The sequence below is a fragment of the Poecilia mexicana genome, unplaced genomic scaffold, assembly GCF_051168715.1.
Source record: "Poecilia mexicana isolate PSO_F unplaced genomic scaffold, ASM5116871v1 scaffold_2, whole genome shotgun sequence".
Classification (NCBI taxonomy): Eukaryota; Metazoa; Chordata; class Actinopteri; order Cyprinodontiformes; family Poeciliidae; genus Poecilia; species Poecilia mexicana.
In genome coordinates this window covers 47,433,670-47,451,739 of record NW_028263371.1, presented here as the reverse complement: position 1 = coordinate 47,451,739, position 18,070 = coordinate 47,433,670, and the positions used below count along the sequence as shown (strand labels likewise).

The 18,070-nt window shown below is 37.7% G+C and overlaps 1 protein-coding gene across 2 annotated transcripts in view; it reads right to left on the bottom strand.

Moving 5' to 3' along the window:
- The window catches only part of epha6 (eph receptor A6), a 200,166-nt gene that overhangs the window by 170,715 nt on the left and 11,381 nt on the right, over positions 1-18,070 (bottom strand). The window contains exons 2-3 of one of the 2 annotated variants that reach the window (XM_088001925.1): positions 5,737-5,838; positions 5,499-5,563 (exon numbers count right to left, since the gene is read on the bottom strand). Coding sequence is in view for 1 of the 2 variants with exons in the window: in XM_088001921.1 (XP_087858047.1) it covers positions 5,499-5,563 (65 nt within the window). In the remaining variant the exon portion in view is untranslated. The remainder of the gene's footprint in view (positions 1-5,498; positions 5,564-5,736; positions 5,839-18,070) is intronic. The other variant, XM_088001921.1, reaches the window with a different exon arrangement.

Here is an 18,070-nt window from a genome sequence, read left to right as displayed (position 1 = left end):
AATAGGTTACAATGATTTACATTCAGTCAGGACTTTACGCTGATTCTAGCCACATGCATCACAGGTAGATTCTAGTAAAGCATTGATTAATGCCTGGTTTTAAAATTAGTTAACTGGACTTGTAGCCATTATTTTGTGCCCATGTTGCTGGACACCACAGTGCACTACAAACCCGATCGAACCGTTATACCTAGGATTTCTGTCAGGTTTTGAAAATGGGCCGACAGTCCGCCAACAACTCTTGTAGTGTGCGCTGGACATTACACTAAGGAAATGAGGAAGGGAGGGTCAGTGGAGAGCTTTTTTGACCCTTTTTTCATTAAAAAAAAAGACAGGAAGAGACGATAAAGCCGATAATTAAAATGAGGTCAATAGGTTTAATTTATCGTGCGATTAATTGATTTATCGTTTATCGCGACAGGCCTAGTTATAGCAAACGTAAACCAGAGATTAGAAATGCCTTCTTTACATAGCACTGTTTATGTGGAGGGTAAGTGTTGTTTTAAAATCTACTTAAAAACAATGCAAATTGCAATCTGTAAATACACAGGACTCGGGAATGTCCTTGAAATGACTGGGTCTATGAGAATTTTCAACAATTCTTTAACAGGCTACAAAATTCAATTAAGGACTTTCAGGATGCTGGATGTTTAAGACGAGAACAGATGCCTTGACTTACGAGATGATTAACCCGACTAATAATTATATGACAATTTGTGTGCTTTACTCTGACATTTGTAGGCAAATGCACTACTCATTTGGCTGCACATCCTAATCCATATGCACTATTCCAACAGGGAGTACTTTAAAAGTTACACAGAAGCTTTAAAAACATGACACAGTTGATGTTCCATATAATCTGCTTGTTTTTCCAATATGCAGACTGGTATAAATTTGTATATTTGCAATCTAGAAAGCAGTGTGACAGCGCTTTATACACTGCTCCACAATGCAATACAGGATGCACATTCTTCACACATAATCATGAGACATTTTTTCTTGTTGCAAAGTGGCCTTTGGGTATTTTTTTTTGTGGGGGATGAATTTATCGACTGCTTGAAATCTCAAACAATAAATGAAAATAGGATTACCCCCTGCTTTCATGATGGACAACCCTTTTTCTGGGCTCCAACCTGTTTTTCTCAGCGTGCATTAGTGAAAACAAAAGGCAACATTAGGCATTCCTAATCCCTTAAAGCCTTTTTATGTAATTTAATAAATAAGCTGCTCCATTCACTGCTTCACTCCCCTTCCCACACCACCACTCACCACTGGGAAAAGGACTCATGCATATTTCAGCACTGTATTTGCCCACTGACTGAAGCTTATTGTGGCTGCATGCATATACCGAAGCAGCCTTCTTCCTATTCTCATCCTTTTTGTCTTTTGTCCACCCCTGATACCTTGTGCTTCATAACTATTTACTAAACTGGCAGCACGAAACATGATAAAAAACAGAGATCAGAAGCACATAAAAATCTCCCAACACATTAGCCAACAATAAATTAGCACGCCTTTTCTCCACTCCACATTTATCAAGTTCTACTAGAACAGATTTCAATAGCCTTGAGTGGGATTTCTGTTCAGTATGCACAGATTTAATGGCTGGAGCCTTTGAGGTTGAATGTGTTTACCAACTCAGAGGAAATGCTCACATTCACGTCATTAACAAGTGAGCCACTTTGGTCGGTTTCCCTTGCGGATAGTTGAAACAGATCTATTTACTATCTAAGCAAAGCAGGAATAAGACAGAAAAAGGGCACCTTGGCACAAAATACAGCCATGGCAAAAATGTTTGATTTTGTTTGCAGCGAGTAAACATCTGCTCGCGGCTTTTCAGTTTGGTTCTGATGTCTAAGATGTGGTGTGGCGCTACAGAGACACACAATGTGCGGACGGTGGGACACCAATCACAATAATTAACCGAAGCGTTTCAGACTTTCCAGTGCAATTTTCACTTTAATTAAAAGTTTTCTGAGACAAGTGTGATAATTGCACATGAGTATGCCTGAAGTCAAGAATTTACAATTCAGAATTGCTAATAAACTTTTTTCAAAACTATCTTATCCAGAACTTCTTGCAAAACCGGCACCAAAGAGAAGCAGCAAAAGAAAAACAAGCAGTTTCTTTCTGTTTTGCTTTTCTTTTATGCACCTTGTTTAACCAGTTCAGAGTCACAGGTTTTGATGGATCAAACCAGCTACCAATAAGCAAGAGGTGTTTATAGGTCACTGGCCCATCACAAGATCACACAACCAATTGTCATGGTTGAACATTGCATTATGTTTTTAGTTTAATTGCTTTACCTTCTTACCCTGTGCTCATACTGTGGCTCTCTGGCCATATGAGACCAACATTAAACAATGGCGTAAAAATAAAATTCAGCATGGTGGAAAACATTATTTATCACACTGAACACACTATGCCCATTATGAAAGATGGTGATGTGATCGCGCTGAATGTTTTAGTTCAGGAAAGGCAGAATAGCGTTTTACAAAACATTAGAGAGTCCTAGAATGGTCTATTCAAAGTCCAGACACAGAAACTCGAGGTATTTCTTCAGACTTACAAGTCTCCAGATTTCTACAAAGCATATAATACAGGAGGCTAAACACCACATATTTCAGATTTTTTTTCGAGAAACTATGCACCGTTTTTATTTTCAGCTTCACAATTATCCACTGCTCAGTGTTGCTCTATCAGATTACATTCCACCGGAAATTTGTACGCGCAACGTGACAAACTTTGAAGAAGTTTAAGTGGTATTGGTACTTTTGCAGGAAACTCAATGCCAGTTCATCACTGCCAATTCTACACTTCTGCTGTAAAAAGTTACTGTTATTTGATCAAACTCCTCTGCAGCTACACACCTTCACTTCACCTTGAATTCGACATTATATGACCATCTATAATTTCTCACAGCCATCATCAGGACATCATAATAAAGAAGTTACTGCTTATGAAATCCTTTAAAGATGTGCTCTAGGCAGGACAGACTGACAGCAGTGTGTTTCCAAAACTACAACAACTGCATGTGTCAGATAGGTAGGCTGCTGTATTGGACTGATACCGGGGCTGTGTCTAATATGTTGGAGATTGACTTACTCCTACTGGCTCCCAGTTAGTGATGGGGATTTTGAACTATTTTACCACTCCGGATCTGCACACCTTCCCCCAGGCCCTCTCACCTCGATGGCTTAAATATTAATAGTAAGTTGGAGGATTGAGGATGAGTGAGGAGAGGAGACGACTGACGGCTTAATCATGGAGGCAGTTGCCTCTTTCTCTCTCCTTTCCTTGCCGCTGTGGGCGGCTGTCACCACGACCTACATGATGTAATCACATCTATAACCCTGATATGGGCCACTGAGGGCCATGAGGAAAGGGATGCAGAAACACAGAACGTTCTAGGGCAGAAAGGTGGAGATCACCTCAGCATATGATCATTTCAGGTCTAAACCCAAAGACAAAAAATAATTATGTTTATGGGTCCCTTTCCTCCTCTCCCACATTTCAAAAGTATATTTAATTTGCAATGTATTTAAATATTCTCTTTATTTTTTTTCCAAATATTCAGGAAAAAAAACAAATGTTCATTAAAAACTTCTAGATTAGAATGAGTATATGAATTAGCTTTTATTTAGTTACAAAATTGACCCTATAAACTTTTTATTAAAGGTCTGCCAATACATCCAGCTCATAAAACACGATGAGACAGAATCAGATTTCAGCAATAACTTGGATAATAGTAAAAATAATTTATTTTGGGGAAAATGTTTCAGAAATGTTAAACGGTGTCTTAACATGTAATCATTATGGTATGGCTTGACCAGTCTAGTTATTTTTAGATTTAGTATTGCATAATATCAAATGCAGTCCAGACTGAATGACACCGTTAAACAGGACTTTAGATTAGCACAGATAATTTACTCCAAACAAGCAAAACATTAAGAATTTTGGAGTACATGAACAGCCAGTCACCGTAGATTCACAGAAGTCGCTAAACTGTTGCAGTTTCTTTGAGCCCTAAAAAAGCTACCACACAAACTATTTGAAAAGACCCCTTCCTTTGTTACTTCAAAATAAGAGCCCTTGATATATAGTCTTTTGGACTCACCTGTACTGAGAAAACGGAGAAAGTTTTGGTGAAAGTGTTTGTGCTTTGTGTAATATTGTGTAATTTTTTTCGAAAGGTTAACCTTATTTCTTGACTCTGCAAAGACGTACCATTTCCTCGCCTACATGCATGCACCTGTAATCATGCTGTTACTGGGTCATTTCAACAAGACGGTTCCGACTGAAGGTAAACCACAGGTTTGTCAACTTACAAAGAGGGAAGACGAAGAAAAGTTTTTAAATACACAAGTTGTTCCCTCATCAAGGTATCAACCAACTTTTTGAGCCCTGCTCATTTTCTGAGTGATAATTCATGCAAATATGGAAAACAAATATGCAAATATGCTAACCTAAAAAATGACTCATTGTTAGAGGTGAAATGGAAGCTAGTGTCATGAGATCTTGGGACATTAACATATTTTCCGTCAAAGTCAAGCCCACCATCCTGTGCCAACAAGTGACGTTCCCTAATGAATTGAAACGGGCCTTGTATATAAATGTATCTCCTTTAAACTTGACACCCTATTTCTCTATGAAGTAAGAAAGGAAGATGATGTTTGTTACCCTGTTGAGTTGCCTAATAAAGAGGTGTTGGCTGACAACACTCGGTTATATAATTCTTAAAGACATGCCCACCAACATAAATCGTTTGTATATATTTTAGGACATTGGTAAGGCAAGGAAACGGTGACAGCCAAGATACAAATCATTTGCACACAGTTGGAGAACACCGACTGGCAAACCACCAGAAATGCTAAAGCTGGCATCTGCTTTGCAGCTTCTAATCAGTGGCAATACTTCCTATCAGCTGGCAATAGCATATTGTCCTTGGGAGCCAGAGGCACTTATTTTTAAAGCTATAAAGGGAGTTATGTTGGGGGGGGTTAGAGCTAACCGAGAAAAAATAGATAATGATACATTCAAACCAAGATTGAAGAGCATACTTTCCCACTAAATTGTCTTTTTTAAATGATGATAAAAGGAGAAATGATGGTGAGACTTAGATTTGTTTTATTATAATTGATTTCAAATGTTTAATAACACAACATTTCCAAAGTATTTTAAATAGTGATCCATTAATAGGCAACATTTAAAGACTGGAAAGAACACTTGGAGATAAATTGAGGCCAATGACAGACCTTCATAGGTGAGGAACAACAAATAGGAAACTTCCTAAGGGACACCGATTCATTATCTACCACTGAATTACAGCGTTTCCCATGTGAAAAGAAGACCCTGATGCAAGGGGAAGGAATAAATGAAAGAGGCCACTAAGACAGTTCACATCACTAGAATTGATCTCATTAAAGTTGCAGTGGCAATGTTTTGAACTAGGCAAACTGTACAGTAAGACCAAAAGCAAACAGAGGCACTGTTCTTACCCCATTTATTGGATACGTCTTCCATCCCAGCTCTCCAAGCACAGACGTTGTATCCAGCAACACCACTGAAACAGAAAACAAAGAGAAAGACATCACGGTAAGCAACCTGACAGCCCAGAAAAAGATATCTATGTGCAGTGAAACTGAAATGGCAGTCATGAATGTGTTAATGTTGACATTTTTATATTGACAAAAATTAGATTTTTGGATCAATATAAAGAAGACTGGCAGCACTTACACTGGGAGCAGCAATTTTTGTCATGCGTGACATATTTTGGGGGCAGATGGACTGAAATCAGATTGCTGTCAGAAATCTATTCCCACCTCAGCCTTCCACTGCCTGTTGGTGGAATAAAATAATTTAGATGCATTTGTATTAGCCCTGTTGTGTCGTACTGTGTATCTCATTATGCTAATGTTCACAGTGAGAATTCTATGTATTGCTGAGGCATAGCATTATGACCACCTGCCAAATCAACTGTTTTGGCAGCCCTTACTTTATGGCCAAAACTGCACTGACCTACTGCACGGATTTCACTACAATCCACCCCTGAAGGTATGCTGTGGTATCAGGCACCAAAAGGTTAGGAGGAGATCCTTTAAAGGTGGACTATTATGTTTCCTTTAAAAGGTTGGGATCGGTCTATCAAAAACATGTACATTACTTTTTACCCCTCACAAAATCACTCTTAGGTAAGGAGTTTCTAATCCGACCATTTTGAAAGGAGCCTACTTTGTGCTCCTCTCAGAACGAGATATTTTAAGGCCTGTTGTGACCTCAGTCCAGATAACCTGCAGTTGACCACAACCCACAGCTCAATGCTTACACGTGAAAATGGTTGCAAACAATGGCGCAATTGCGCATCCAATTGCGCAAATTGGATGCACAATTGTATATCTTTGAAAAGCAGAAGTGGATCCTCCTGTACAACCAACAAGAATGCATTAAGTGGCTTCTGAATAGTAAGACAACCACCAAGCACTTGTCTTTTCCAGCAGCCATTGTACAGTGCACCCAGTGATAAAACCAGCTGACCAAAGATGCAGGAGCTCCACTTGGGTTGCTAGGTGACAGGCTGGCTTGCTGGGATTACGAAGTAATGGCGCAATGTCACTCAACAATAAGCAGGTTCTTGAAATGGCTCATTTTTCAGACACCAAAAAACATTAACTTATTGTCAAAAAATGGCTGTTTTTTTGTTTTATTTTAAGCGCTTGACCTGTTTTTAGAAGCATTACAGACTGAACTGAAAATATAAAAATGTGCATACATAGGCACCTTGCTTGTTATGTGGCTGTCCAGTTGCATATGCAAAAAATTGTGATGCACTGTGTATTTTGACACATTTACATCAGAACCAGCATCTGGTGTAATAGACCTCTAACCTTGACTTCCTATCTTCCTAAGAACATGTTTGATATTTACAGACCCCTGCAGACTGGGAGCAACCCACAAAAACAGCAGGAGAGGAAAATCTCTGACTCAGTTGTCTGGCATCACCAGACGGCCCTTGGAAAAAAAAAATGTTCCCTTGGTATCTAATATACTCCACCTCCCAAACAGGTGCAAAAGGTCAAGTGATAATCAGTGTTCAATTCACAAGACAGTTAAGTGTCATGTTTGTTTGGTTTGTAATATGGGTAAGGAAAAGAAAGATGTTATTTATCATTCCAATATTTTATTTTATTTTTTGCAAAAGCATTATGCCATTTCTGGCCGAAGATAAATTTTCTAGGATAGTTTATAAAAAGAAGACAATGCAGTTCTGGTGTGGAAAATATCACCAACCTTGTCAATGCTTTTTTTTCCTGACTCTCAAGGACAGAAGATTTTAATAATTCAAGAGGAAAGCATTTCTCCTCAAAATAAGTCATTTACAGTGAAAAGAAGTAGACATGACTTCTTGAATTTACTCTCGGTTAGATGCCAGCATATCCAGTGAACTGATAGAAATGTTTTTTGCCCTCACTTGTGGCAACATTAGGGAATAACTAGGAGACTAAAACCGCAACATATTTTCAGAAATGTATAAATATTAAATGAGGCCCATCTATTCACCTCGTCAAACAAGCCAAGTACACGGTATATGTGACAATACACCTACAGGATGTCCTAATTATATGCAGGAGTAAGGCATCATGAGGTAGGCCTGGAGAAACAATACGTTTTCAGGACAGGCTTGATTGCTTTTAAAGGAAAATAATGTTATTTACACAAGATCAATAGTAACACTTTTTTCCCGAACAAATCAATGCGTATTTTCTTCTTGAAAATGACCTGATTGTATGTGTCAGTTTGTCATGAATGTCCACTTACAGCTTTTTAAGTAGACCTCTGAGGCTAGTTATACCAATACACATGATTGTTAGTGATGGCATTTCCAAAGAAATCTCCATAAGCATTATTACTGTGAATGAACTCAAGAAGCTTGTTTCTGTACAAAAATGGTTCCATTTGTGTCAAAGGAAAATGGAACATTTTCTCTTAGAAATCAGTGATCACCTCTGATTGCACCCGTTTGACAGATTGTTCAACGACCTACTCTCTTGGGTGGTAACAGTAAAACTTTGAGCATCTCCATCGATAACAGGAAGTAGTTGTGTGGCTGACCAGAGAATCATTTGCAAAAAAAAGCAGTAGTGTTGGTTTCTGCAGGGACTTGGAGAGGTCTTCTCTGGTGCATCAAGGACTCTGTTCGCTATTCATTTTGCATTATAGCAGCATCACTAGTTTGAGCATGCACAAAACTTCTATTGTGAGATTTATGTGGTTCATTATTATAATAGCTGTATATCCGAGTCGTAGGTTTAGTGTTGAGGAGGTTCGTAGCAGCAGATATGACTTGACCAATTTTGTGTGGCCTGGTCTTAACTGTGGCGAACTGCATACACTTCAAAATGTATGCACTTTTGAAGTGTATGCAATAGTTCACAAAATCAATGTTTACAAGTTTACTTGACCAAAGGAATATTTACAGGTTGCAGAACAAATTTAACATTTGTCATAAAAAGTAAATCTATTGAGATATGTGAGGGAGGGCGAAGGAGCAATCAGAGAAACATAAGCTTTACAGTACAGTTATACAACACGGTATATAAACAAGAAAACCTTTGCGTTTCAGAGCAATAAGTGATCACCGTAGAAACATCACTGGACAAACTAATAGGTTTTGAATTTTATGCAGGATTTTGACTGCACTCAGATATGCGACTTCTGACCAGATTAAAATTTCTGCATGAAATGGCATTGTTCATGATGTACAACACTGCACAAAGAAGCCCTAACATGCATTGTTTCATGCTGCTCATAAACTCAAGTCCCACTGGTGTTTCCCTCTCCACAAAAAGGTTAAAACTGAAGGTCATGATACAGAATCCTCCCACATTTAGGGACATTCCTTAGACTGTGAGGAAACATCCTAAAGCAGATCCAATACCTGCGGTGAAGCACCAAAGGCCCTTTTTGGCCAGAATTTGGTGTTTCCTTTTACTCCAATTTCTCCTAACAGTCTATTTGAATGGTAATGAAAGTTTTGAAAATTATGTAGCGATCTTAGCCTAAGGCATTTCTAAAACAAACCCTAATCCATCAAAACAAACTATTTTCAATGCCAGCATCTATAAAATAAATGTTAAATGTGGTTCATAAAATAAATGTTTACTTGTCCAAACTCTCGTGGTGTGTGCTACATGTAAGCATGATATGGTCTGTGTATATTATTTTATGTTAGATATAAAAAAAATTACACAGATTGATTGTCTATAAAGAAGATATTCAGATATTAAAACCATTTTCCTGGACAATATTTTGAATGTTCTCACTGTTCCTCAACCCAAGAACGTGACATATGCAGGATGGAGAAAAGACAAACTGCATAATGGAGTAGGAACCCCTGCAGAGTCCAAGAATGCATTAACATATTAATAGGCCATTTTAACTTATGGGAATAGATTATGGGAACTGAAAATCTGAGATTATAAACAGGGTTTATAGGGATATATAAATATGTTCTCCCTAAGTTTTCAATATATTACAAAATATTATATATATAAATATTGTCATGCAGAAAATACAGAGCAGAAAAAGGGATCCAATCACAGTCCAAAAAGAACAAACATTGACATATGATAGATCTGAAAAGACCTTCAGAGGGTTGATAAAAAACAAGACCAACGTAATCCCAAACAGGAATTTACAATTTAAAACCTGTCATAGATAGTATGAATAATTATTTGCAATACAGTTTTCATGTTCTTGATTATTGAACAGTTTAATTACATTTCACAACCAAAGCTTTTGTCAATAAGTTTTATGTTTGGTTGATTTTTTTTTTTTTTTTTTTTTTTTACATTTAGTCTTCATACACAGGAATTACAAACAAACAAAAAAAGCCCCATAAAATCATGAGCCACAGAGGATATTTATATAGCACAGATTTAACCAGAAACTGAACGATTTCTCTGGAACAGCAACTGAGAGCTTTTAATGACTCATGCTGTGTTAGAGCAGTATGAGATTAGGTGGAGAAAATGGACATTGATCTATATGAAATTGCAGCAGATTATTCTATTGATTGACTGTCCTGTCCAGCGTAGAAAGAACAGACTTCATGCTGATCGTTTTATCCTCCAGCCACAGCCTCTCTGTAATGCAAGTTTAATATTTCCTCTGTCGGCTGGTAGTTCCAGCATCTCTGCGTCTCTTCCTCCACAGCTGATGACAGGTCTGTGCCCTGTCTGCATCACTGGCAGACTGCAGGGCTAGTTGACCCTGCCAGTGCTGGCAATGGGTACCATTAGACTACTGTAGGCAGGTAACCAGCTCAGTTTTTGGAAAAGGACCACATTTCTTCATAATAAGCCATGCTACACACCAGAATAAGATTACTTCTACTTATAAAGTAAGCCTCACCAAAGAAAAAAGTGACTGTAGGCTGCTGTGACCTGAAAGGACAGAGATAACTTCTGATTTGGAGCTGGAAAGCTGCAATAGAAAGACATTGACCTTCCTGTGGTAATTTGAGTATATAGACCCAAGTAGTGGCTTTTTACGAGAGCAACAGAAGTTTATGCAAACCACCAGAGGTTATCTACTCAGTGACGTGGATTGCTCTCATATTACTCATAATCACACTGAATAACTGTCACGAAAAAATAATCTGCAGAAGAGCATTTTAATTAAAATCATAACCAGCATAGTTTATAACACTGCAGAAGTGCAAGGAAACAGCATTGACCACTGAGATCTTTATGCCAATATCTTGTATTAATTACTAGATTTTGAGTCTGATCTAAACAATCAATGGGTGTTACTTTTTGAACTTTCCACATTACTGACTGCCCGTCACACTGACAGGATATTACTCTTTTTCAAAAAGGAACGTCATTATTGAAGTGTATGCCAGAATTAAAGCAAAGTCATTAGCAAACTCACTGCAATAATTATTTGCTTAGTCTTTACCTTAGTTTTTGAAACTATAGGTCACAGGAATTAATTGTAGTACAATTAATTGCTATTAACAGTAGCTGTAGAGATAATGACATTTTCAGATACAAGTCAAGATTTAACTTTTTATTTTTCATCATTTTTTACAAGTTCGAAGGAATAATTGTAAGTCATCTTTGTTGTGTAGCAATTTTGTTGAGATTGCTCCATTTAATTTTTGGTTTGAAAGTGGACGAACGTGAACATTTTCTTTTCAATTTTAGGAACGCACATGATAGCTTACGAGAAGGGTAGACATTTACTAGTCTATGATTCAATCTTACTCCCTTTGTGGGTTTTATAGAATTTGATCTTGCACATCATTTTCTTTCCACTCTGAAACAATTAAATTATTTAAGACCATTAAGTTATAGAGGAACATCTCCAACAAATCTTTCACAAATCATTTTCCACTTACAATTTAGTCAGTATAGTTATCTTCCTTAAAATGTCATGTTGAGTTAAGCTGCAAGGTCCTCTGCTAAATACCAGTGAAATAAAGGCCGTTGCTCGGCAGATTGGGTCAATATTCAGTCAGCCATGCTGTGCTTGGGATATGTCAACATCCTCCTGACGCATATTATTGGTGTGAATTCCTGCATTGTAAGCTGCTCAGTAAGATGGAGTATTCTTTTTAAAAGTTGACACCAATTTTCATTGCTAGAGGACTAACATGACTCAAAGTACAAAGTTTTCTAAAAAGAAAAAAACAAGTCAGTCTGAATATTTGCATAAGCACTCGTCCTTATGAACATGCACCTGGTTTGGTGGTGTATATATTTGGGTCCTGTGAACACTGCCAGTGTAGCCTAAAACTGCCTGCATGTAAATATCCATCCATCCATTCTCCCACTACATAAGAGTTATCTTTGGGCAAGGCACCCATAAGACCCTGCCTGGAGCTGCAGGTCCCCTGGGCCTTCCTCTAGTTGGATATAAATAGAACGTGTGCTGGCCAGCCCATAAATATATGAAGATGATGACATCTCCTGTCCGGTCCACACCCCTCACAGGCCACACAAACACCCCAAAATAGCTGTACTGCTCCTGAAAATGTGGCTTATCAAAGTCTTACTCCATGTAAATTTGAATTGGAGCAGTACTTCAATGTTCAGAAATCAGTAGTGAATGCCATCGACAGATGTGTACATCACTTCCTTTCTAAATGGAACAGAGGCCTCAACGAGGGCCATTCTTCTCATTTTTTTTTTAAATATCACACTTATACTACACTTAAATATATATTACTCAAAAATGATTGTAACCCACATTTACAGCTGATATCATCAACTTTTTGTTCTCATTCCGTTAAGCAGCAAATGGCATGCCATGTTAAAAGACAAACAGCAACATTTGATGAACAGACACTTGTGAAAATTGATTCTGGCAAGTGTTTCACTGTGGATTGCACATTGTCATTTAGCGGTGTAAACAAAGCACTGGGCTCTCAACAGATGAAAAGATGATATGCTGTGAAATTGAAAACTATCCATAACAGAGGGAATCTGACAGGCATGACAGAATTTTCAACACACTCTCTCTCTCTGATCACTGTGATAAAACAAACCAACAACAAAAAGACGCATCCAACAACGTAATAAAGGACAAAGAAAAGGAAACCATTTAATGTGGCTCGTTTCATAATGAGGGACTCATGGGTAAAAAGTCAATAGTTAAATACTTAACCACTGTTGATCATCATTTAGTGTCCAGTCACCATATGCGACAGTAATGTCGACCACCGATGTCATCACCCGATAGCAATCATAGCATTAGTTTTGGAAAGAAGGCATGAACTGCTGAGGCTGTTTGTCGTTCTGTCTAGCATTGAATTTATAATTACTTCCTAAATTAGCATTTTAAAGGGGAGATTATGGTGATAAATTGAAGAGGGCAGATCTTATAGTGTGTCAGAATAATTTTCTTTCATCGTGGAAGAAGAAGCCTTTAATTTTGAAGACGTACCAGCGTGAATTATCAATGCGTATAAAGAGATCTCTGGACTTCTTTCCAGGGATCTGAGAACTGCACATGCACCTGGTTTGGTAGTGCATATATTTCTGCAACCGCTTCTGCAACCAGTATTTAAATATAGAGATAAAAAGATGCTTTTACAACTAAAATAACTAACATCACTAAGTTAATACCCCCTTTCCCCTCCCAGAAAAAAAAAAAAAAAAAAAAAAAAAACAGAAAAAAAAAGTGGTTTGGAAACATAAACCTTCATTTTATATATCACTAACAAAAGTGCAGATGATTTCCATCAGAGATCAATGTAGTAGTCAAATCACAGCTCACAGTTTCACTAAAATTGGCCAAACAGCATGTTCATGTATTCAAACATATCCACACAATTCACTTCAAAATGCTCAGATTTGTTCTGGTGCCTTGTAATAGTTTACAAAAGTAGCGAGTAGTAAATAAGTAACGAATATAACCACGCTAGATTTTTTTTTTTTTGGGGGGGGGGGGGGGGTATACGTGTTCCTCTCGTCTTTCCCTGTATCCTTACATAAAATCAAGTTTAACCGGCAGTCGCCTGATCAGGACGTAGACGCCACTTGTGTGCAACTAAATCTCAGCACGTGCAGCTGCTCTGTGAAAGCTTGAGGTTTTTGGGAAAACATTTGAACAAACAGCACCACGAGAACAGAGGAACAGAGCACAGGTAAGGCAGAGGGTTGTAGAGCGGTTTAACAAGGATGATGAAGCATTCCCTGGTCCAAATAATATCCAAAAAAGATTTTGGCATAACAATAAGCCTACCAATACCATCCACTTAATCAATAATGAGAGAAGAAGAAAAGATGCTTGTGGGGAAGCTGCAGATATCCAAGACTCGGGTGAGAGAATTGGTCAGCAGAATAACCATTAGTTCATTCCCCAATCCCGACCTTTCAAAAATAAAAATAAAATAAAATAAAGCAGCAGCAAGGGAATCATTGTGAAAGAAAGACAGAAAACATCATGTGTGCAGTTTGGCACAAGCCATGTGGAGCGCACAAAACAAGTGAAAGGATATGCTCTCCTCAGAGCAGTAACTATTCCCTGCATGCAAAATGTTATTTGTGGTGGAAAAACTAATACTTAATATGAAGGTGAACACACCATCCCCACAGTAAAACATGGTGGGGGCAGCATCATGCTGTGGAGTCACTTTTCTTCAGCCAGGACAGAAAAACTGTTCTGAGTTAACAGGAGAATGAATAAAACAAATATAGTTTAGTCCCACAAGAAAAACTGTAAGAGAATGGAAAAGATTTGAAACTAAGACATAGCATAACATTATTTATTTTCCTTCCAACAGGAAAATAACACTTTAACCAATCAATCAAGTTTATTTGTAAAGCAAATTTCAGAAACAAGACAGTTCAAAGTGCTTTACATCATACATATATAGCCACACTCCAACCCGAAAAGCTGCTGTCCTGCAGCTGTTTGAGGTGTTCATGTCTTATACACCTGAATCAAAGGACTGAATTACCTTCTCATGCAATTACGTTCAATAGAGTCATGGCAAAAACCAAATGATATGTCAGGTGTGTTGACAGAGACACGTCTAAAAGTTGCAGGATGCCAGCCCTCAAAGACACGTGTGGCTAAGATTAACACATAGCAGGTGCTAAAGGGGAGGTATCATGTATTCTCCAGGCACATAAGTGACATTTTACTGCACAATAGGGCAACTATGTTCCATTCAGTTTTAATAAATACGTATGTATCACACATAACTTAAAAGAAATTTAAATTTGCAATTTTATGCTTTGAAATTGCCCTCTGACTCTTTAAGAAGTGCATGCTCTTTCCAACACTCCACCTTCTGCACGTTATCACAAAAAGGCTAGTCCATTATGCCGTTATCAACCGTGCTTGGTAGCATTGGACTGAGTAGCTCTTATGATGAGCTCAGCAGATGTACAGTTGCAGCAGGAGTTTGCTAATTGCTGCTACCGGAAATACTGCTGGTGGAGCTGAGTGGGGAAGGTCTACCGTCCACCCCCCTTTGAAATGTGTGTCTCCTAAAATACCAATCCATTTTTTTTAAGCGTGGGCAGGTGCTTACCTCGAAATGTCATTGGCCGAGAGGCGGGACCATGCATGCACACTCATACCTCAGGACAATTTAGAGACCAATCTGAACCCAGAACCCTCTTCCTGCAATGCAACAGTGCTGCATCACAATGCAGCCCTTACATTTCACATCACAAGTGGAGAAACTAAACTTATTTCATCAAAATGTTAATAAGAAGTCGAGGACAGCAGACAAGTCAGCAATGAAAAAAAAAGATTTGTTAAAAAAAAAAGAATTTTTTTTGTGTGTCTAAGGACAAAAAGCCAGACAACCTTGAATAGAATGTAATCAGTTTAGAAAATTAACCTTAAGGGCAGGAAGTCAAGTTGTTGGAAATTTTAAGGGGACATGGTCAGAGAAAAGCAGAAAAATTTAAATATTTTAAAATATTGTATTCTATAAGATAAACGGTTATAAAAGAAGCAATCGCTGCTTTAAAAGTTGTAGTAAGAAAGAATTGGTGTACAGTCACAATCTCCATCTAGCTCCAAGAAAAACAACAGAGTGAACAATGTTATTTTGTTTCCTACATTTTACAGAATTAGGATGACTTGGTTTATGCTCATTCCACACAAAACCTTCTTCACAAAAAGGAAAAAAATGATAATAATAATAATAATAATAATAATAATATTCAACCACATTCTGTTCTTCTGGAGTAAGCAGCTAAAGCAGAAAATAAAACAGCATGAGCATACAAACTTTACAAAGGCATCCCCCCAGCTGACCAGCAACATAATAAATGGCTACTTTTGCAAAGCTGACCACAGCACCACTATGTTCCTCCAAGTTCAAATCAATAAAAATAAAACGCCAGCGACAAAAGCAAAGTTTTGCAAGAAAATAAACAACCCTTCAAAATGCGTTTACTGTTCCATGAGACTCAGCGTTCTTCTACCACTGTTTATTAAACTAGATGTTATGACAGAAAGCAGCAGATTTTGCTGTAACTGATTTCTACAAAGTAAAAATGAATTAGGGAAGCAGTGGAATCATTAATAATTTTTCTTCAATTTAGTGACAGGAAGCGGGTACTTGCTGATACGGACCATACAAATATATAAACCTGCATATTCACAAAGTGAAAGTTGCAGAGTTAACACTTTCAGTCTGATGTGGATTTGTGGGTTGATTGATTTTCTTTGACTCCATGCTAATTGTGAATATCTCCTTCATGTGGTGATGGTTATAGCTGTACTCAGCTAGACTGGGCTTTGTAAGAGCAAAAGCTTTAATCAGCCATCCGCATAAATCAATGCAGAGAGGTGAATAATTATTTGTGTGTTGCTTTCCCAGCTAGATCAATGCATATTTGAAGAACAGCAAGTATGTAATTGCAAACAGCATTTACTTTTTTTTTTTTTTTTTAATTCGTTCTCATGCAGAGAACTTACTTGAGGAGGAACCGGATGTGCAAAGCTCTTAAAACAAGCAAACAAACTCTGTTGGAAGTTTGTATCTAAACGTCATCTCCAAATTTAGCTCAAGTTATTAAAAATACAGATTACAGCAATCACCGTTACCACTGACTTAGCAAGATGGCAAACTGGTAAACACCGATGTGAAGAGGAGATCTGTTAGTGGGCAGCGCATAGGCTTGTTCAGCCTTGAGTGAGTAGAGATTTGTTAATAACTGTCTGCAGTCCCTGCTGGGTTCAGGTGACGGATTTGTTGTTCAGTCAGGAAGCACACGAGCAAGAAGCAAAAGGTGATTGGTTTTTATTGTTCTTCCAGCAGCCAACACTGTGACCATTTTGCCAGTGAAATCCCCAATCTCTGTAGTTCAACTTGTCTTTGTCAGAAAGTACGGATCAAAAACCACGGATCTCTGCTGCTGTGTGATGGAGTTGGGCTCCGTCCCCAACCTACAGGCAAAACACGGTCAATACTGCTGCAGAGCAGGTAAGACATGTGTTCTAGAGGTTTTTAAAATAAGGCAAAAAAAAGAAGCGTTTTCTCAGTTTTGAAGTTGAATGTTGCTCCCAAAATTTGCAAAAGAAATCACAAAACCATAGCGCATCACACAGTACCAATGATTTACAGTCATTTTAATGAAATACCAGAGAAAACATCAGAGTCACCAGGATTTTCTCCATCATAGAATAACCAGGCGGGAAGCTATTCCCGATTATTGCTGCACACAGCTGTTCAGCTGGCTGAAAGAGCTTTGTTTTTTTACACTGCTTTTTTGAATGTTGTGTGAGACACTCACAGCCTAGTAAGCATGTCTCACTTCAAAAAACATAACTAAATTTTATTACTATTATTTTATATGTAAATCTATATGTTTTATTTATTTTGACAGCAGCAGAAAAACTGGTTATTTTTTCTGTTTTAAATTAAATTTATTATGTATTTTTATTCAAATTGTCCTTGTAAATATGGTGGTACTATAAAACAGAGTTTTATAAAAGCACAGGCCAAAAATCAGAGCAGGCCCAAGGCATTAGTGAACTAAGCAGCAGCCCAGCAGGCCGGGATATGAGTGGTGGTTAGGAGAACCCAAATTATCTCAAAACTTTTAATTTGCAGTTATGTTTGTCAAGAATGAGTCTAAAAATAACCCATCGATCTTTCATTTACAGGTATATGCATAGATAATTTGGACATTTGTAGTTCTTGCTCATTTAAAACAGACGTGTATTTAGGATCTTCAACTTCTAAATGAAACTAGTCACATTTCATGCAACGTCAAGTAAATGACAGTTGTCTTTTTCCAGACAAACTGGACTGTGAAACCCAAATTAATAAGATTAAAATATTCTCCAAGTATTCTTTACTCTGATATAATTTAAGGAACAATATTAACGTAGATGTTGCAAATTAAAATTCTACTTGTGGGACTCATAAGATTTAGTTCCACTTGCGTTCAGTCAAATTACTTCTTGTTTTGAAAGTCTGTCCATTAATATGAGTTTTAGCTTTTTCACTTTTCCTCTGAGCCACACGACTTTGTGTTGGACAGCGACTACAATTGTGCCACTTGAGGTCTCGTACCAGTCAATATGAAGGACT